Below are 21,834 nucleotides of genomic sequence, written 5' to 3' on the forward strand. Positions count from 1 at the left end.
TATGCCCGATCTACTCAAAAGAGACTTTGTTTGCAGGATACTCAGAGAATATCTATCCTTGTGTTGGACAAAAAGTTGAGGCACACACATTCTTTCCTCCGGAAGTAAAGCGTGGTCCGGGGAGACAGAAGAAATCAAGATGGCAATCTTGGTTGGAGCTATCTAGGATAAGAGGACGCACGCCCCGGAAGCAACACATGGTTTATAGATGCTCGGTCTGCAAAAAAACTGACCATACGCGTCCACATTGTAATAACTGATGTGGACGACCTTCTCGTAAGTCGTCCAGAAGACTTAACTTCTGGACGACCTTCTGATTAGTCGTCCAGATGACTTAACTTCTGGACGACCTTCTGATTAGTCATCCAGATGACTTAACTTCTGGTCGACCTTCTAGTAAGTCGTCCAGAAGACTTAACTCCTGGACGACCTTCTGATTAGTCGTCCAGAAGTCTATCTATCTGCGTATCTGTTATGACTTTGTGTTATGAACTTCTCTGTATTGCAATTTATCTGCTTCTGTTATGACTTTGTGTTATGAACTTCTCTGTATTGCAATTTATCTGCTTCTGTTATGACTTTGTGTTATGAATCGGCTTCTGTTATGACTTTGTATTATGAATCTGTGTTATGAACTTAATTGCAACTTAAAAAGACAACAACTCCACCATTAGATTAGACCATTAGATTAGATTATCCGAAAGGTTACAACACTACCAAACTAATTTCCTACAAAATGATAGTTTGGTACGAGGATAGGTTACAAAAAACTACATCCTATCCTGACTCTGTTACAACAACATCACCTTCCTAATCTGTCATACAAAAGACATTTCATCCCACAAGTTCAAGTACAAATAAAACATCATTAACCTTGCTGGTCATAAGTTGCAAGGTTCTCATCATTGTCTTCGTTCTCTTTTGCATGGCCTTCTGTAGTCTCGTTAAATATATCCAACGCCATCTTCTTCCTTATAGCCTTCGAGTTCTTGTTACAAAGCGCTGGAGGAAATGAAATCCCAAGAGCATGACATTCAATGTACTTCAGAGCGAACATGCCACAATCACCAGCTCGGCACTGAGGTACTCCAACGGTAACTCTCTCATATGTGTATGGCTCCAGTGTGTGTTTGACACGTTCTTCGTCTGAGCCAGCGCAATCAACGAGCAGATAAGGGACCATGTTGACAAAAGGCTCCATGAGCACATCGAGGTCTGCAGCTCTAATATGTGTTAAAATGTTGTCCCAGACGACTATGTGCCTGTTAGGGATCGATATCCAAATAGTAATCCAATGCTCGTTCCTGAAGTTCACTGGCGCATAAATATCATCCACATCCGACCCCCAAACCTTCATAGATTGGCAAAATGATGGTACAATGCCTGCGTGATAATTCCACGCCCCACCAGGGAGTCTTCTTCCTAAGCCGTTGATGTCGCCCTCGTCGTTCTCAAATTGCGGGTAATGGTGGGACCACTGACGAGAAAATACATGATCAAGAAAGCACAATCTCTCGCTCCTGAAATGATGTGGATTATCTTGGTACCGTTGCCTCAGTACATTAATAAAAGCATCCATATGTTGCATATAAAACAGTACAAGTAAGAGATACTTATCAGACGACTTACGCTTAAGTCTTCTAGTAAGTCTTCTGTTAAGTCTTCTAGAGAAGACTTACCAGACGACTTAAGCGTAAGTCGTCTGATAAGTTTTCTCTAGAAGACTTAAAAGAAGACTAATTGGTAAGTCGTCTGTTAAGTCTAGAGAAGACTTATCAGACGATTTACGCTTAAGCCATCTGGTAAGTCTTCTCTGGAAGACTTAACAGAAGACTAATTGGTAAGTCGTCTGTTAAGTCTTCTTGAGAAGACATAACTACTGGTAAAGGGGAAACTAGAAGACATAGCAGGAGACTTACACCGTCGTTCAGCCATTCTAAGGGAGTTCGTAGGGTGAAATAAAACAGACTTGGACATCTACGTGGTTTTTTGGCCATAGGTGTTTTAAAATAACTGCAAACACAAAATGTAGATAAACATGATATTTTTGTATAATAAAGGAAGCTATTATGAGACATTCTCACTTACGGATCAAGTTTCACCCAGTCAGTGAGCACCTTCGACATCTTCTTGGCAAAGGGTGCAAAAAGATCATAGCCTTGGCCAACCCTTTTGTTTGGAATGATCAATTTGGCAGTGCTGTTTCCCTTAAAAGGAGTTTGCTGTGAGGCAGCAAGTTTCCTTGCTCGCTCACTCTTTCCACAAACATGTGCCATAGCAGCTTTCCTCTTTCTCTGCCTCCTAGTTTCTCCTTCTGTAAATCTGAATCAGTGGGTACTTCTTTGTCCAATACAAGAACGCTAGGTTCACCACTCTATTCTGGAGGCTCATTTGCTATCACAAGACTCAGGTCTTTCGAGGAACTCGGTTCTTGGGGGTCATTCTGTCCTGCTTTCGCCCCATTCTGTCCTGCTTTCTCTCCATTCACACTCTCACTCTCCAAAGCACATCATTCCTTATTCCTAGCACTTTTTCTAGTCAATCTCTTCTCTGCGATTTTGGGAGAGGTTTTGGTACTAACCCTGGGTTCGTGCCCACGCTTTTCCTGATTTGAAGTTGTCATTTGAAGTTCATTAGATGCAGTCCCCTTTTTGGTGATTCCCACTTTCTTCTCCACAGCTTCTATCCTATCCCCCAGCAACTTGATCTCCCTAAGGCACATCCCAAACCCATCCCTCATGACATCAGCTATGCCCTTGAAGCTTTTTTCAATATGCTCCTTGGTCATCCCACCAACAGACGTAGAAGCCTCTGAACGAGCCTCTGCACGTGCCTCAGCAGAAGGCACTTTACTAGCCTCAAGAGAAGCCGCTTTACGAGCTTTCTTCCGACGTACTCTACTTTCCTCCTTCACACCACTCTCTGTCTCCGCTGCCCTCTCTTCCTTCTTCACTCTCGGTTTAGTACCGGTGACTTCCCAGCAATTCATGGTCCAGTTCCAATTAGCTTTCGCATTAAACATGACTATGATTATGTTCTCCGCGGCCGGGTCCTCCATATCAAAGTCCCATCGTGGAAACATCTCAGCATAGTCCTTGCGGACACAGTTGATCATGCTAGTCTGCAAAAATAAAAGATATCAACTCAGATAACAAAGACTGAAATCATCCAGAAAAGACTTCACAGAAGACTTTAAAGTAAGTCGTCTGGTAAGTCTTCCAGAAAAGACTTCGCAGAAGACTTAAAGTAAAGTCATCTGGTAAGTCTTCCAGAGAAGACTTCGCAGAAGACTTTAAAACAAGTCGTCTGGTAAGTCTTCCAGAGAAGACTTCGCAGAATACTTAAAGTAAAGTCACCCAAACGACATAACTTTAAGTCTTCTGCGAGGTCTTCTATGGAAGACTTACCAAACTACTTACTTTAAAGTCTTCTGTGAAGTCTTAGAAATTGAAGTTTAAATACATGTCTGGAAATGGCCTCTTTAAAAAATCTGCGTCCTTTGCCACCATTGTAAGCCAGCAACAGCGGAGACGGTCTGTCTGGTAGGGGATGCCCAAAATTAGCACCAAATTCTGGCAGAGCAAAGTACACCCACACCTGGAGAAGTTGAACAAACCCATCAACAGTGTATGAATTTGAATCCAAATTTACACATTTCACAGACTCCATCAGCACCTTAAACGCCACTCTCCCCTAAGGATAGTTATCAAATCTTTCTAAATCCATCACTAGCCTTGCAAGACTAGCCCGTGTAGCGGTTGAGTACTTTCTCTCTTCAATGAATCCATTGAAGATGGCAAGGTAACCGAGCCGCATGCGATCTTCCCGAGACCACTCCTCGCATCTCCCAAATGTTGCTTTTATATGCTCAGTATTTGGCTCCGCATCGACATCAACACCCATCATCTCCCAGAAAGCAGCCATCTCCTTCGTAACCTCAACCCTTGGATTTTCCAGGTCCTCGATGTAATCCCAGTTCAGACCAGTGAGGTGTTCAAACTCCAACAGTGAAAACCTCACCGGTTGTGGACCAACGAGACTCCAGAGCTCATACTTCTTCTTGATGTTAAGCTGGAAACTGAGCATATAATGAACCAGCCTTGAAGCACAACCAAAATTCAGCTCATTGAACTTGATGAACACTCCCAACTTTGACTCCTTTAGCTCCTCATATTCGTCAGCGTTTAGAGCTCGCCTTAGTGCAGTAAATAGCTTCGAGTCATCAGTGTGATAAGAAATGCTCTTCAGTGCAGGGGGCTCTTCCCCTAATGTATACATCCACTGCGGGAGTGCTGGTAAATCCATTTTCCGGCCTGTAAAACAATCAAAAACAAGCATCTCAAACACATAACAAGCACACTTTTCTAAATACAAAAAGTGGAAGACTTGCATGTAAATTTTAGTGAGAAGACTACTGAGATGACTTCCAAGAAGTCTTCTACAAAGTCTTACACTCTGGACGACTTCCAACGACGACTTAGGTCGTCTGGAAGACTTTCAGGAAGTCTTCTATGAAGTCTTACACTCTGGAAGACTTCCAGGAAGTCGTCTGAGTAGTCTTTCTGAATAAATACAAAAACTGTTTCTTTAAAAGATGGATGACTTACAGTCGGAGAAGATATGGTCTCCAATGACACCAGCGGTTACATATCTGCAAAAATCGACGGGAAAAGAAGAATCAAGACTAAAATTTTTAGGGTTTTACGGCGGCTAAACGCCTTAAGACAAGAGAAATAACTTACCGGCGGCGGAGTTCAACGAGACGCGGTTTCAGATCTGAAACAAAGGAAGCGGATGGTCAGTTTAAACTACTAAAAACTTTACGCCATGAAGGAAAAACAAGATTCGTCGTAAGAGGAGAGATTACCGACGGTGAGAACTACGGAATACGCGAGATTACCGGCGGGGAGAAATCTGAGAAAATAATCGCCTTCGAAATCGACTCTGCAGAGAAACGGTGCTAGGGTTTTGTAAAGTTGTGAAAAAGTGAATAAATGGTATTTATATGTCTGGTAAATGATCCGGTTAGGTTTAAAAGTACATTGGTAAAATAAAGGATTCAGCCCGGTATGGACGACTTCTCTGTAAGTCGTCCATCTAAAATTATTCACGAGACGATTTCTATGGAAGTCGTCTAGACCCTAAACATAACCCCTAAACTTTATTAACTAACTAAACACTTCGTAAAATCAAATTAAACTTCAAAAGTGTTTACTATACACAGAAATAAACATGTATACGTAAAATTTTAATTTTTCAAAAAAACATTCAAGCTTTCCAAAATCTAACCCTAAGAATACATACAATTTGCATGATTGGTAAGTGATGTGATTTCATTTTTTTGGCTGTAGATTTATAGCTGTGGTTTTTTTGCTTTGGCTTTAGGTTTATAATTTTTAAGAGTCATTTAAATTTTGGCCGTAGGTACGTATGTCTCTACAGCAATTATTATAACATGACTAGAGATTTTTTCCGCGCTTCGCGCGGATTGTGTCTTATAAATTTATTTTATTTATAATATTATTTGTCGGTTTTTTTCTTTTACATTAACTTCTTATTTTTCCAATGTTAGTTTTTCTTAATTTAAATTTATATGTTTATAATTTTTCATTTTTCTTGTTGTAGATGGAGAATTATATTTTTTATTGATGGTTTTGTGTATGTGACATAAGCTTTTTGAAATTTTAAAATAATGTTATATATAGTACGATTAACACATTAAAGAAGAGAAACATATTCATGCACATTTTACACAGGTTTTATATGCATAATTTTAAACATTATATATGTATATATTATAAGTTTGAAACATGTAAATGCTTTCTAAAGCTAAATACTTGTTCTGAGTTTACATAACTTATCGAAAGTTTTATCTCTTTTTAAATTCAAATCACAGAAAAAAATATCAAAAAGTCAGTAGATGGGTTTTTTGGGCTTTTAAATCAACACTGAAAAATTACATGAATCAGATAACAATAGTTTTATAAACAACTGGATAAAATTTGACCGAGCCAAAGATTTTCACACAATATGTTCTTTCTTCTTCAAATTGCGAAGAGCCTATAGACACAAGAAAAAATATCATAATTTTTGTTTTCACTTATATAACATTTTTTCTCCTTTACACACAGAGTTTATTACACTGCTATAAGCAATGGAGAACTCTATTCATATAAGATTCACATCTATGCATTTTGACAAAGAAGAATTTTAGCCATCTTTAGTTTCGGAATGGACCAACTTCAGTCATATACACTATATTTTCTCTATGATTCAAATCTTGCAATTTTAATATATGTGCAGATTTCCATGTGAAAAAGCACGCACGTCATCTACCATTCAACCTATTACTTTTTCCAAAGTAAACACTATAATCCTCGTTTGGTTAGCTCCACAAACTAATCTCTTTGGATCAGTTTACTAAAAAATATGGATACTAATGTCAGAAAAGAATATAAACACTATCAACAACAAATATTGGCACAAGACTATTTGGTTCAAGGAACATATTCCACGTAATCCGTTTATATCATGGCTGGCTTTGCGGAGAAGACTGCCAACCAAGGATCGCTTGAGGCGTTGGGGGTTAAATATCTCAGGAACGTGCGTCCTTTGTAATCTGGAAATAGAGACTCACCATCATCTCTTCTTTGAGTGCTCTTTCTCTCGCTTGATATGGGAGCCTTTTGCTGCTGAAGTTTGGATTTCTCCTCCGGCTGATCTACACTCTGTTGCAGCCTGGATCAATCAACCTCGCGTCAACGCAGATGCGCATGCTACTCCAGTCATCAAGCTCTACTTTCAGTCAGCCATCTACCTGCTGTGGAAAGAGCGTAATGCTCGTGTGTTCACAGCTGTCTCCTCATCTTCATCAGTCATCCTTGCCTCTCTCGACCGTATGATGCGTGACCGTCTCCTCTCTTACCCGGCAAGTTCTTCTTTCTCCTCTTCTCTACTTCTTTTTATCTTTCTTGTATAAGACCTCCTTAAGGCTTTTTTTACCTTGAGTTGTTGTTGGTTGTTTTTGGTTCGTTGCTGTAATAAGTTGTTTAAAAACAACAGTGTAACCTTTCAGAAAATGATAATCTTAACATCTTACCAAAAAAAAACAACAAATATTGACTTATTTATGTGAATATATATTTTATTTTAAATCATTATAGTGGACGAAGAAAGCACCATAATTTGTACAACAAATTTTGTTAGATTCACCTCATCATACTCACCATTTTACCATTTTAATTACATAATTTTACATGAGCTTCTTCACCCTTCCCGATTATTTTCTCTTTATTTACAACTACAATATAAAGTTATAAACTATATATATTATAAATTAATAATTTATTTACCCTTGAAGTCTAACGATTAAAAATAGAAAATAATTCAATATAGATATATGATTCTATTAACGAATTAGCAGTTACAAATTTGAAATTTCTAGAAATATCAAAAGTCGTGTGTTAGTTAATTATCTTCTAAATGACATCTATTTCTAATTCTTTTTGGATGAAAATATTTTGGCTGTGGTGGATAGTCCCAAAAGCCTTGAATCTAGTCCCTTTTATATAGTAGGATATTTTAAATCATTATAGTGGACGAAGAAAGCACCATAATTTGTACAACAAATTTTCTTAGATTCACCTCATCATACTCACCATTTTACCATTTTAATTACATAATTTTACATGAGCTTCTTCACCCTCCCCGGTTATTTTCTCTTTATTTATAACTACAATATAATGTTATAAACTATATATATTATAAATTAATAATTTATTTATCCTTGAAGTCTAACGATTAAAAATAGAACATAATTCAATATAGATATATGATTCTATTAATGAATTAGCAGTTACAAATTTGAAATTTCTAGAAATATCAAAAGTCGTGTGTTAGTTAATTATCTTCTAAATGACATCTATTTCTAATTCTTTTTGGATGAGAATATTTTGGCTGAGGTGAATAGTTCCAAAAGCCTTGAATTTAATCCCTTTTATATAGCAGGATTTTAAAAAAGTGGTGTGATTTTTTTACAAAGTGCTGTGAACATAAAAGGAAAGATAAATCTTGATTGCTTTAGATTGAGTGCTTTGAACTTAAATGGTGCTGTCTACCGATCCCACAGCTGGTACCAATCATCCTCAATACTACAACATATGTTGCTAAACCCTAGACCAAAGAATACCATGATTTACTACCTACACTTATCTATGTTGAAAACAATTCAATTTTGTTATATTTTAATTTATATCACTTAAAACTGTTTATAATTACATGATTTTAATTTTTCACTTATCAAAATATTTTTTAAAACATTTATAAATTATTTTTAAGATTAGCTACACCAGAAGACTTACTTTGAAATCGTCTAGACGACTTCTATCATTTCAGACGATTCAGACGACTTAATGGGGCTATATTCGTAAAAATGGCTTCTGTTTTTTTGTTTGGTCACAAGGGGCTGGCTGTAATTTCACAAGGCTTTTAGGTTAGTTTTGCATTTGATTCAATTTTGGCTATAAGTTTGTGTTTAAAATCAAGTTGTGAGTCATATTTGGCAAATCTCCCAATATAAAAACAGTAAAATTTTAATTAGTTTAAATATAAAAATCTGTATATTTATAAATATTTTTAAATGTTTCCTTTTTCTTATTTATGGGCATTTGTAGAAAAGGGTAACTAAATTAAGTTTTTTACTAGATATTAATATAAAAGTAAATTTAATGGAAACTTCTAGGAAAATTAAATTATGGAATAATAATCTTCTAGATATTATTACTATCAGTAAACTATAATTAGTTTAAATATAAAAATTAAATTTTTGAATGCCCTCCAGCACGTCAAGTGTGGGCATTATCTAAAATACCATCGAACCCGACTATTTTCCCTACTTGCTCGTTTTTTGGTAACTTGGATCATCATCTCTTTTGGAGAGTCAACCCAAAAATGGAGGACCATCAATTTGCGTGGATATTATGGTATATATGGAAAGGTCGGAATAATAAAGTGTTTAGTAATCTGAATATTGATCCAAGGGAAACTCTTAAACTAGCAGAACTAGAATCAGCACTTTGGGCTGAAGCACAGGTACTCACTGACCAAAGGAGGGAGCGGCAAGTTCTGACTACACCTTCATTAGGAATTTCAGGACGATGGTGTTTTACAGATGGTTCCTGGAAAGAGAAGAAACTATTTTCGGCACAAGAATGGTATAGTACCTTACCCGGCTTTGATGGTTTATTAGGAGCAAGAAACGTAAGGGCATGCCTATCACCTCTTCACTCGGAGGTGGAGGCGTTGATTTGGGCAATGGAATGTATGAAGAACTTACGACAGTTTCAGGTAATGTTTGCAACAGATTGTTCTCAATTGGTGAAGATGGTTTCAGAACCAGAAGAATGATCAGCATTTGAAAGTTATCTGGAAGATATCAAGCTTTTACGTAGAAGCTTCCTCAACTCCGAGATCGTCTACGTACCCCGAACGGAGAACCTACAGGCGGATAGCTTGGCACGTAATGCCAGGAAACAACCGTCTTTCGTCGTTCACATGGATGCGGAGTTACCGTTTTGGTTTGCAGAGTCAATAAGAGTCTGTGAGTGTCTTGTTGTTAAAAAAAAAAATCTTCTAGATATATACATAATAAAGTGATAAGTTTCCAAATTTCGATTGTTTCTATCTTATACATATACATTTTTGTTTCTTAAAAACATTCCTTTTGATTTTTTTGTTAGTCAAAGCACATGTTTCACAATGATGGTCGGCATGGACGGTCACGGTATGGACGGTGATGTTAGGCGACTGAAATTGTTGACGTTGGTTTTGTTAAAGATTGTTAGCTTACCAAACACCTTCTTCATGCTTATAAAAGGAGAGTTATGGTGAACCATTTCATTCATCCCAAAACAAGAAAAAACGCAGAGAGAACGAAGAAAGAGAAGAAGAGAGAGAAAAAAAATTCTCACAAAAAATCTTCTTTACGAAATTACGAGTAATTTTTTGAGTGTATTTGGGATCGGGGTGTGAGTTGTGAGCTTGTAAAATTTTCTGGGTTGATAATAAAAGATCTGTAGCAGGTCCGGAGACGTAGGCAACATTGGCCGAACTCCGTTAACAATTTTGTGTGTGTGCTCTTTTCCCGCTCCCATAAATTCTGGTTTACCACAAAATTTGACCTCGTATTTCCTAATAACTGGTATTAAAGCTTGAGTTACAGTGATCGGTCAAATTTTGTCGGTAACATCGGTTTGTCGACGAAGGTGTTCTAATACACGGTGGTTCCAGAAACGATGGGAGGTGAAGACGGTTCGGCGCACAATATCGGGAAATTTGACGGTACAGATTATGCATTTTGGAGAATGCAAATTGAAGATTATCTGTACGGAAAGAAGCTTCATCAACCGCTGAGCAAGAAGCCTGAGAAGATGGATCAGGATGAGTGGGAGCTCCTTGACATACAAGTTCTGGGTGTTATAAGGTTAACACTGTCGAAAAACATTGCTCACAACGTTGCGAAGGAGAAGACCACGGAAGGACTCATGAAAGTTCTCTCGGATATGTATGAGAAACCTTCGGCAAACAATAAGGTGTTTCTCATGAAGAAACTCTTTCATTTGAAGATGGAAGAAGGTGGCCTGGTTGCCACACATGTGAACGAGTTCAACACGATTGTCAACCAACTGTCATAAGTTGAAATCGAGTTTGACGATGAAGTGCGAGCACTGATTCTGTTGGCATCTCTGCCAAATAGTTGGGAGCCGATGAGGGCAGCGGTTAGTAATTCTGTGGGTACTCAAAAGCTTAAGTTCAATGATGTTAGAGATCATATCCTTTCTGAGGAAGTTCGAAGGATAAACTCTGGGAAGCATCAACGAGCTCTGCTTTCAACCTGGAAAACAGAGGGAGAAACCCAGATAGAAATAACCGGAGTAATGGCAGATCGAAGTCAAGGAATGGACGGGGTCAGTCCAAATTCAGACAGGCTGCAGAGTGCTGGAATTGTGGAAAGACATGTCACATTAAGAAGAATTGCCGAGCACCACCGAAGAAGGAAGACAACACTAAAGGCAGAGCCAATGCAATGACACGTGAAATCGCTGATGCATTGGTAGTTTCTGTTGATTCCCCGAGGAAAATTGAAGTTCGTGATGCAACTGCAAATACCACCAAAGCGTCAATCTCCTATGTCGATAGCCCAGTCAATTCGTGGGTGATTGACTCAGGAGCATCATTCCACACCACACCGCACCATAATATCATGGAAAATTATGTTGCGGGAAATTACGGAAAGGTATATCTTGCTGATGGATTACCTTTGGACATAGTTGGTATTGGAGATATCAACCTGAAGATGTCAGACGGACGTGTGTGGAAGATTACGAAGGTCAGACATGTGCCAAAGTTGATGCAAAATTTGATCTCAGTAGGTCAACTTGATTATACGGGGTACGATGTTAATTTTGGTGGTGGAGCCTGGAGAGTCAAGAAAGGTTCCATGGTGGTGGCTAGAGGTCATAAAAGAGGCACTCTTTACATGACGGCGAGTTATCAAGACATTGTTGTTGTTGTCGAGAATGCTAAACATACCAAGTTGTGGCATTGTAGGTTGGGGCACATGAGTGAGAAAGGAATGAAACTCATGGTGGAAAATGGCGCTCTTCCGGATCTGAAGACGGTGGATCATCAGATGTGTGAAAGCTGCATCCTTGGGAAACAGAAACGAGTTAGTTTCTCTAAAGGAGGAAGAGAGCCAAAATCTGAGAAGTTAGAGCTGGTGCACACTGACGTGTGGGGACCCGATCCTGTCGCATCGCTGGGAGGTTCATACTACTATGTGACCTTTATCGACGACTCCACAAGAAAAGTGTGGGTTTACTTCATGAAGAACAAGCATGAAGTGTTTTCGGTTTTCAAAGTATGGTAAGCCATGGTTGAGATTGAGACGAATCTCAAGTTGAAGTGTTTAAGGTCTGATAATGGTGGAGAGTACATCAGCGACGAGTTGAAGAGATATTGCGCTAATAATGGGATCAAGATGGAGAAGACTATTCCTGGAACGCCTCAACAGAATGGAATAGCGGAAAGGATGAACCGAACCTTGAATGAGCGTGCAAGGAGCATGAGATTGCACTATGGATTGCCAAATATGTTTTGGGCAGATGCAATCAATACCGCAGCCTTCTTAATAAACAGAGGACCGTATGTACCGTTGGGATTTAAGATCCCTGAAGAAGTTTGGAGCGGAAAGAAAGTAAATCTTTCTTATCTAAAGGTGTTCGGATGCTTAGCTTATGTTCATAATGATGATGCTGCAAGAAGTAAACTTGACTCGAAGTCTAAGAAGTGTTACTTCATCGGCTATGGTAACGTGGAGTTTGGTTACCGATTTCGGGATGATGAAAATCGAAAGATCATCCGCAGCAAGAATGTTGTGTTCAACGAAGAAGTGCTGTATAAGGATAAGCTAAGAGAAGGCTCGGAGAGGAAAGAGCCTGAAGCTGTTGACTTAGAAGAGATCCTGACACCGGAGTTGCACAACAGCAGATGAAGAAATCTCTCAAGATGAGAGTGGTGAAGCTGAAGAAAGTGATGATTCTGAAGTGGTCCCATATACACCAGTCACGGAGTTACGATGGTCAAGCAGAATCATCAGAAAGCCAGTAAGATTTTCTCCATCGCTCAACTACATTCTGCTCAGAGACAGAGGCGAGCCTGAATGTTATGAGGAAGCTATGCAAGTTGATGAGTCGATCAAGTGGGATCTTGCAATGAATGACGAGATGGACTCGTTGTTATCCAATCACACGTGGGAGTTAGAAGATTTGCCTAAGGAGAAAAAGGCATTGCATAACAAGTGGGTCTACCGAATAAAAGAAGAACCTGATGGGAGTAAGTGCTATAAAGCGAGGCTTGTTGTGAAGGGATTCCAACAAAAAGAAGGCGTTGACTACACTGAAATCTTCTCTCCTGTAGTCAAGATGGTGACCATCAGAACGGTTCTTGGGCTGGTAGCACAAGAAGATCTGCATCTTCAACAGATGGATGTGAAGACAGCATTTCTTCACGGTGATTTGGATGAGGAAATTTATATGAAGCAACCCGAAGGCTTTGAGATCAAAGGGAAGGAAAGCCTTGTTTGAAAGCTGAAAAGGAGTTTGTACGGCTTAAAACAAGGTCCAAGACAGTGGTATAAACGGTTCGATAACTTTATTAAAGGTGTCGGTTTCTTGAGGTGTGAAGCTGACCACTGTTGTTACTTCAAGAGGCTTGAAGAGTCCTACTTGATATTGCTCCTATATGTCGATGACATGCTGATAGTAGGAGCAGACTTGCACGAGATCAATAGCTTGAAGATGAAACTTTCAGAAGAGTTTGTGATGAAAGACCTTGGAGAAGCAAGACAGATTCTAGGGATGAGAATCAGTAGAAGCAAGGAAGGTCTTAAGTTATCACAAGAGGAGTATGTGAAGAAAGTCCTCAAGAGGTTTAACATGGATGAAGCGAAGCCAGTTAGTACTCCCCTGGCAAGTCACTTTCGGTTATCCAGAGAACAGTCTCCAAAGACTGAAGACGAGATGAAATATATGGATAAAATTCGATATGCTTATGCTATTGGCAGCTTGATGTACGCGATGATATGTACAAAGCCAGACATTGCACATGCAGTGGGAGTCGTTAGCAGATTTATGAGCAATCCAGAAAGAACATTGGGAAGCCGTTAAGTGGATTTTCAGATATCTAAAAGGAAATCCAAGTTTATCGCTATGTTTCACGAAGTCTAAGACATGATTGCAGGGATATGTTGATGCTGACAATGGAGGTGACTTTGACAGCACGAAGAGCACAACCGGGTATGTCTACACCTTTGGCGGTACTGCAATTTGTTGGGTTTCAAAGTTGCAGAAAATTGTATCTCTATCAAGCTGTGAAGCTGAGTATATTGCGGTAACGGAGGCAACAAAAGAGATGATATGGCTACAGTCTTTTCTAGAAGAGCTAGGCCATGACCAAGGGAAAAGTGTGTTGTACTGTGATAGTAAAAGTGTCATCGATTTGGCAAAGAATCCGGTTTACCATGCTCGGACGAAGCACATACATCGTCGATATCATTTCATCAGATCAGCGTTGGAAGATGAAATGTTAGTGCTTGAGAAGATCCCAGGAAGCAAGAATCCGGTAGACATGTTGACGAAAGTCGTGCCATATGATAAGCTGAGGTTGTGTGCAACCTCAGTTGGCTTGTCGGAGTAACAAGCTGAGAAGACCTGCTACATTGATCAAGGTGTGAAGACAGATTGAAATCAGTCTTCAAGTGGGAGATTGTTAGTCAAAGCACGTGTTTCACAATGATGGTCGGCATGGACGGTGATGTTAGGCGGCTGATATTGTTGACGTTGGTTTTGTCAAAGATTGTGAGCTCACCAAACACCTTCTTCATGCTTATAGAAGGAGAGCTATGATGAACCATTTTATTCATCCCAAAACAAGAAAAAAACGCAGAGAGAACAAAGAAAGAGAAGAAGAGAGAAAAAAAATATCTCAAAAAAAATCTTCTTTAAGAAATTACGAGTAATTTTTGAGTGTATTTGGGATCGGGGTGTGAGTTGTGAGCTTGTAAAATTTCCCGGGTTGATAATAAAAAATCTGTAGTAGGTCCGGAGACGTAGGCAACATTGGCCGAACTCCGTTAACAATTTTGTGTGTGTGCTCTTTTCCCGCTCCCATAAATTATGGTTTACCTTAAAATTTGACCGGCGTATCTCCTAATATTTTTTCCTTAAGAAAAAGAGCTAAACCGACTATAGGGCGACCTCCAAGTCCAAGAAAGAAGTAGTATATATATGTGCATGTATTAATGTGTGCTCACACAAAATAAACAAAAACCCTAAAGACGGTGATGGATAACATAAAGATGAAAGAAAAAATTGGCAAATCACAAATCGCAGAACTCCCTATCCAAGAGACAAATCCAAAGAAGAAACAAAAACTTTGTGCATCACAAGTAACCTCAAGTCCTTCCCTATCAAAGATTGATTTGGCAGAAGCGATGAAGAAGCAAAACGACGTATCTATGTTCCTCGCGGGGAAAGTAATCTCAACCCTAGCCAAAACCTCTAACTTGGTCTTTTCACCGGCATCAATAAACGCCGTGCTCACCATGGCGGCTAATAGGCCAGAAGAAAAAGAAACAGTAAGATCCTTCATCCTCTCCTTTCTTAGGTCTTCCTCAACCGACGAGCTCAACGCTGTGTTCGGTGAGATCTGTTCTGTGGTTCTCGCAGACGGCAGTGCGAGCGGTGGACCTAAAATCGCAGCAGTCAATGGAGTCTGGATCGATCAATCACTCTCGGTTGATTCCTCGTGGAACGATCTCTTAGTAAACTTCTTCAAAGCTGAATTCGCTCAAGTTGACTTCAGTACCAAGGTACTTTTACTTTTTATAATTTTTGGGATTTTCTAGGGTTTTGATTATTTCTGAAACAAAATCTCCTCCGGTTGATGATTTAAATTTTTTGTTAATTTTTTTGGGATTCTCTATGTATTTTTGGGGGAATTTCAAGGCAGTTGTTTTGTTTGATTTTGATAATTTTATAACAATATACACTTTTTTGTTATTGATTGATGATTTTGCTGTTTTGAAGGCGGAAATAGTGCGTACGGAGGTGAATGCGTGGGCTTCGCGTCACACAAATAATCTCATCCAAGATCTTCTTCCTCGACTATCCGTGACAAGCCAAACCGAATGGATTTATGGAAATGCATTGTACTTCAAAGGAGCTTGGGAAAAGAAGTTTGATAAGTGTCTGACTAAGCACAAACCATTTCACCTTGTCAATGGCGAATCAGTCTCTGTGCCTTTCATGAGCAGCCATAAGAACCAATATGTAAAGGCTTATGATGATTTCAAGGTCCTGAGGCTCGGTTATCAAAAAGGCCGTGATGATGCCGACCGTCAATTCTCAATGTACTTCTATCTACCTGACAAAAGAGATGGATTGGATAATCTTTTGAAGAGATTAACATCTACTCATGGATTTTTGGACCGTCACATTCCGAGATACAAAGATCGAGTTGGTAAATTCAGAATTCCAAAATTTAAGATCGAATTTGGGTTTGAAGCTTCAAATGCGTTTGATGATTTTGAGCTACATGTGTCATTGTACCAAAAAGCTTTCATTGAGATCGATGAAGTAGGTACTGAAGCTGCAGCTGCAACTGCCTTCGGCGGAGGTGGTGGCCGTCCGAAGATGATAGATTTCGTGGCAGATCATCCATTTTTTTTCTTGATTAGAGAAGACCGAACCGGAACTGTTTTATTTGTTGGTCAAATCTTCGATCCTTCCAAATCTGATTAGGTCTTGTATTAATTTTGCTGTTTCTAGGTTTGGGTTTTAATTTATTGTTGTTTAGCCGAGTTTTTTTAAATGTTCATGATTTTAATTCACTTAGATTTGGTTCTCCTCGACTAAGTATTATTTTGAATCATTTCTTCACATGCAGTATAGTTTAGGATTAATTTCCAAGCATCCTTTGATTATCTCTTGCAACAGATGAATCACACGATCTCTACTATAAATCCAACATTTGAATTTTTGTAAAATTTCCACAAAGTTACTTTATCGTATAATATTAAACGATTTATCAAATTGGATTAAACGCACTAAATGCTACTATACTTTTGTAACAAAAAAAAAAAGGTTGAATTACAGTATTTGTTTATCTATATTTGAACAGTAAATCTTTATCTAGCAAATAAAATGTTTATAACAATTTCAGAATAAAATGTTTTCAGAAAAAGAGAATAATTTCATACATAATTATATATACTTACGGAAAACAAATGTAATATGATATATATTGTATTGAAACAAAATACAAAGAAGAATAACACATAAATTAAACAATTGGCACCACAAAGTTTATTTTTTGGTAAAATAAAAAGGTGGTTTTTACCTCTTTGTCGGGAACCTAATCATTGTACTTAATTAGTTCATTCCAGCGCGAATTGAACCCAAATGAGAGTAGTTACAGCCGCAACCTCTTTACCACTGGCTCAACTCGGTGTTGGTGCACCACAAAGTTAAGCAATTGATGATTAGACAATACAAACAACATGAAGCAAGAAAAAGCAGTAACAATACAGATTATAAACAGAGTACAATTAAATAATTCTGCGGATTTTTTTGAGAGAAAATCTGCAGCAAGGAGAATTTTGAAGCAAGGTGGGATTTATATGAACAATGTGAACGTTGATGATGAGAATAAGAGCTTGAGTTATTGTTGAAGGAAAATGTATTGTTCTCTCTGCAGGCAAGGAGAAGAAAGTGATCATTAGAATTTCCTGTCTTTTTCTTATTATGATAAATCTTATAGAATTTTTTTTTTTGATTTTTTCTTCGATAAACCTTATCGGCTGATCCGGTCAGCTTCGGAAGGAACGTACTTAGTGCTACAGAGTAGACTGGTCATCTGTTACAATTCACCTTGTAAACCACTTGGGCCGAATCCTAAACCCAGACTGGCCAAATGATGATAATTTAGTTCCCAGGAGAATCGAACCCATGATTGATGTGGGTACACACTAAGCCGCAATAAATTGTCGCTAGGCTACCACCACTTGGTTTGAATATTAAAATTTATATTTTTAAAATTGTTTCGTTAAGCCGATTTATTCAGTCTTCGATAAATGCTACACAGCAAGGAGAGAACAAAGAAAAAAATCAAACAAATACCATCTCAATAAACATGAAAATCATATAATTTAAGATATTTTTTATACATTTCTATTGGGAAATCGATTGGGGTCAAGGGAGTGTTTTTGTCAATGGAGTGATGAAATAATGATTAATATGCATAGTTACACAACTAAATTACATTTACAAATCAGAAACTCTGGTGAGGAACTGAAGTTGCCGAAGGAGAGGACTAAGAGTCTCCATGAGCTTCTCACAAGGATGATTGTGAACACCTTCGTAGGTTGTTACGACAACTTTTGGATCTTCTGCCAACCTTTGCACTTGTTTCTTCACGTTGCATGTATGGTACGTGCATCTGTAATAGCTCCTGCAATTTATTACGTAGCAAACACAAATGAATAATAAATCTGTTACCTATATGATATTGTTAGCTACGAAGCTACCATGCCAGGTTATTCTATATGTTATGCTGTTTTTTAGGTATAGTGAAATATATATGTTATCTCCTAAGTTTTTGAATTTTTTAAAACTCATTCCTACATATACTCTTTAAAAATAAAACCTATACAAAAGGTTTGAATCAATCTGTTTTGCTGGGGATAAAGCCTATACATAACACTCTAGTTCAAAGACACGAGCAGTAACCTAGCCTAAATCAACCGGACTAACACAATCTGAATTCGATCGTTATAGGTTGTTAAGCTAATGTTTCCAACCAAGATAGACACGTGACCAAGTGTGTGTGAATATATTATCTTAGGTCAATTTCGAAATCTACTTTTAAGATGTCAAATATGTTTTTAAACACGTCATAAATGTATATATATTTAGATGTAATTAAAAGAAGAACCTGGGATGAGCATTGTTTTTGACAGATTTTTGACCGTATTTTTTCCACCGATAACCATCATCAAGAACATCATCATCACTCCTCGTATGAAACGCAATTCTCTGCAAGGCCGACGATATCTTGCCTTTCCCTTTATTATTGTGATCATTTAATCCTCCCATCTCCATCGGCTCTCCTCCTCCTCCGCCTTGAAAGTTCTCTGGCTGAGAAGACATATGAAAACTCGCTGGAGAACAAGAAGATGTGCCCATATCGCCGGAAAACATTAAGGAAGGAACCATCATCATTAACTGTTTGTCGTCAAAAGAAGAAAAAGGGTTGTTTTCGCCTTCTTCTAGTGTTAACATCGAGTGTGTGTTGTCTATCCCTTCCATTTGTTTTTGAAGCTTCCTCTATCTAGATTTATCTCTTTCTCACGCTATATGTAAGTTTGTTTATGTATATGTTTGTGGATATCAAGAAGAAGGAGAAGAGAAGAAGAAAGGTGATAAGGATATTTGTAGGGAAGAAAGAAGATAAATGAGAGTAAAAGGGTATATAACATCGAGGCCAACTATATTCACCTAACTTTTTGTTCAACTGCCTTAGCAAAGCTTTTGATCAATATTATTATTTGGATTCATATATATACCCTATAATGTATGTAATATACCAAATTAATTAGTGGAAAGTTAAATAGTATATATCTGTATTAAGAAAAAGGAACATAAAGCAACTTTGATAAATAGTGGTATAAATTGATTACTAAATCAAAGTTTTATATTACGGTAATGTATTTGAGTTTAACATTTGGAAATTATAATGGTTATTTAATGTTTAACTTTGTGAAAGATTATATATGTATCCACATGCGTGTGTCTCATAAAAACCAATCAAACACATCCGCTTATATATGCTAGTGGTCAACGTTCTTGTTGATGTCTTCCCATGACAAAGGGAATGTTTTGTAATGGCTTCTTTGTCCTTTTGGATATAGCATGTATATAGATTCACATTCCCTTTTTGGTATCGTTTATGCGTTCTGAAATTTATATATAGGAACTGACATATATATAATATATATATATATATATATATATATATACTAAGTTTGTTTTTTTGGTTAAATACATATATACTAAAGTTTATTTCATATATGAAATATATAGTTTAGGCTTATCAAACTAGTACTAGACATGATGAAGTCGCTTAAAGTGTTGGGGCATTAGATATGGATAAACGAACTTAAGCAGATTATCGTGGTTGTAGTTGTTAGGAATCGAATATATAAAAATAAAAATAAAAATAAAAATAAATTAGCATAAATAAAAGAAAAAACCCCTAGCAAAACTCCTGCAAGCACGTGGAAGCTTCTCATAATAGTTCATATAATAAATCAAATGTTAATAGATCTAGCGTTTTAACATGTGTCTTCGTAAAATTTCGGTTCAACTTATTGCTACACATACATCAATGTAAATATCTTAGATCAACTGAAATTCACTTGATCTCAAAAAAAAAAAAGATCACTGCTACATATATTTACTTATATATATGTAGCTTCACGTTTTATATTGCAGAATAGATACAAGCGCAATCAATTTTACAAGTTTGGATTTTGCATATTAAATTTAACCACAGCAAAAACTTTAGATTATATACCGGATGCATGTCGGTTTCCTATGATTGATACGACATACAGTCTAAAAGCACAGTTTGTGATTATATGTAATGTTGCCGTAGATCAGTCCAGCGAAAAACATCACGCGCAATTCATCTCTGACTCATTATAAGAGAACTGAAATTGAAGCTCTCTATTGCTCTAGAGGATGGATTTGACCATCCCACAAGGCCCGAGGAATAGAAAGGCATGGCCCGGATTAGGTAGAGCGACGGCTCGATCGGTCGGCTCAAGAGTCAGGTCTCTCGGCTTGACTCTTGAGTACTTTTAGTCGATCGTCATCGACTAAAGTATATTCGGCTCAGCGGCTGCTCGGACGCCTACGGGCTTCTCGGCCCAGCAGAGGAGGCCCACCAAGATGACGTAAATTAGGTCAAGGACGAAGCATCAGGACGTCTACAAAGAGAAAGGGAAAACAACGAGAGAAGGATCCGAAATCACTGACTAACACTTGGCGGCTAGATTAGGGTTTTCACCTTTGCTTTATCTCGCCGTTAGTTGTACTTTTCCGGTAGCTCATCGAGCCACCGGCTTCCTTTCTGTCGCATTCTCTTCATTTCTCTTGTAACCGACTGAACGTTTTCTCCGACCATAAATAAGACGTCTTTGTTAAAACCCATATCTTCTTTATTACCGTTTTCCGATTAAACAGTTGGCGCCCACCGTGGGGCAACTAGCAAAGTAACGTCAGAACTATGGTCGTTAACAACGACAGTTCTTCGTCAGGCGAGGAGCGCGAAGCTCTCGAGGTGACGCCGGCTCCAGAGATGACACCTACGCCTACACCAGTAACTCCACTTCCCCATCCTGCGTCTATGGAAACTATCCTGGCACGCCTCGCCCTACAAGAAGCGGCGCAGAAGGCGGCAGTTGACCAAATCACGGCGATAGCAAAGATCCTTGCTCCTCTCGCTGCAAACGCCGAAGCTTCAACGGCGCAGTATCGTCGACACCTGTTCGCCACAGAACGAAACACCGACGTAGCACCTACGCGGGATAACGATAACCAAAGTGCCGGTAACGACATCAACGTGCACACCGCAAGCGAACTAGCCGCGTTGAAACAGTCGGTCCTTGACATCAATTCGAAGATCCACCAGGTGACGACGTCCGCACCCCAAATCGAGCATGTACTCGCGGAATCTCTTCGTACACCCTTCACGCAAAAGGTTACCGGCGTGCGGCTCCAGAAGATGGAGAAACTCCGTCTTCCAACCTTCAAAGGTCTCTCTGACCCTTCTACTCACGTCGCGTCTTTCAACATAGCGATGCGACGCGCAAACCTGACCGACGAAGACAAAGACGCCGGCTTTTGCCAACTCTTCGTCGAAACCCTAGAAGGACCGGCCCTTACTTGGTTCACCGGCCTCAGAGAAAACTCCGTCGACTGTTTCCACGACCTCTCAATGGCTTTCCTTAAGAACTATATCATGTTCACCAACCAGGAAGCGACCGTGTCAGATTTGTGGAACCTCACTCACGCCAGCGACCAAAGTCTCCGCGACTTCATGGAGAAATTCAAAGCTATTGTCTCGAAGATTGATTTTCCCGACCATATCGCCGTCGAATCTTTGATGAACACCTTGCACGTCGACTCCACATTCCGTCAGGATCTCTACCGATAC

The 21,834-nt window shown here is 38.7% G+C and overlaps 3 protein-coding genes across 3 annotated transcripts; 1 reads left to right on the plus strand and 2 right to left on the minus strand.

The window, feature by feature from the left end:
• Nucleotides 1-2,509: 2,509 nt before the first annotated feature.
• On the minus strand, nucleotides 2,510-9,893 carry LOC106394317. The gene is made up of 7 exons (XM_022709274.1): nucleotides 9,848-9,893; nucleotides 4,743-4,776; nucleotides 4,608-4,651; nucleotides 4,096-4,313; nucleotides 3,748-3,999; nucleotides 3,463-3,693; nucleotides 2,510-3,121 (listed from the first exon to the last, which is right to left on the minus strand). The coding sequence occupies exons 1-7, from the start codon at nucleotides 9,891-9,893 to the stop codon at nucleotides 2,510-2,512; spliced, it is 1,437 nt and encodes a 478-aa protein (XP_022564995.1).
• A 4,763-nt stretch (nucleotides 9,894-14,656) lies between these two features.
• LOC106395691 (serpin-Z2) lies at nucleotides 14,657-16,465 on the plus strand. Its single transcript, XM_013836079.3, has 2 exons — nucleotides 14,657-15,427; nucleotides 15,645-16,465. Exons 1-2 carry the CDS (start codon nucleotides 14,900-14,902, stop codon nucleotides 16,356-16,358), a joined length of 1,242 nt encoding a protein of 413 aa, XP_013691533.1. The 5' UTR covers nucleotides 14,657-14,899; the 3' UTR covers nucleotides 16,359-16,465.
• Nucleotides 16,466-17,265: 800 nt separating this feature from the next.
• Nucleotides 17,266-20,720, minus strand: LOC106395680 (probable WRKY transcription factor 56). The gene is made up of 2 exons (XM_013836069.3): nucleotides 18,550-20,720; nucleotides 17,266-18,066 (listed from the first exon to the last, which is right to left on the minus strand). Exons 1-2 carry the CDS (start codon nucleotides 18,921-18,923, stop codon nucleotides 17,880-17,882), a joined length of 561 nt encoding a protein of 186 aa, XP_013691523.1. The 5' UTR covers nucleotides 18,924-20,720; the 3' UTR covers nucleotides 17,266-17,879.
• Between the last annotated feature and the right edge of the window lie 1,114 nt (nucleotides 20,721-21,834).

The sequence above is a fragment of the Brassica napus genome, chromosome C9 (genome assembly GCF_020379485.1).
Source record: "Brassica napus cultivar Da-Ae chromosome C9, Da-Ae, whole genome shotgun sequence".
Taxonomy (NCBI): Eukaryota; Viridiplantae; Streptophyta; class Magnoliopsida; order Brassicales; family Brassicaceae; genus Brassica; species Brassica napus.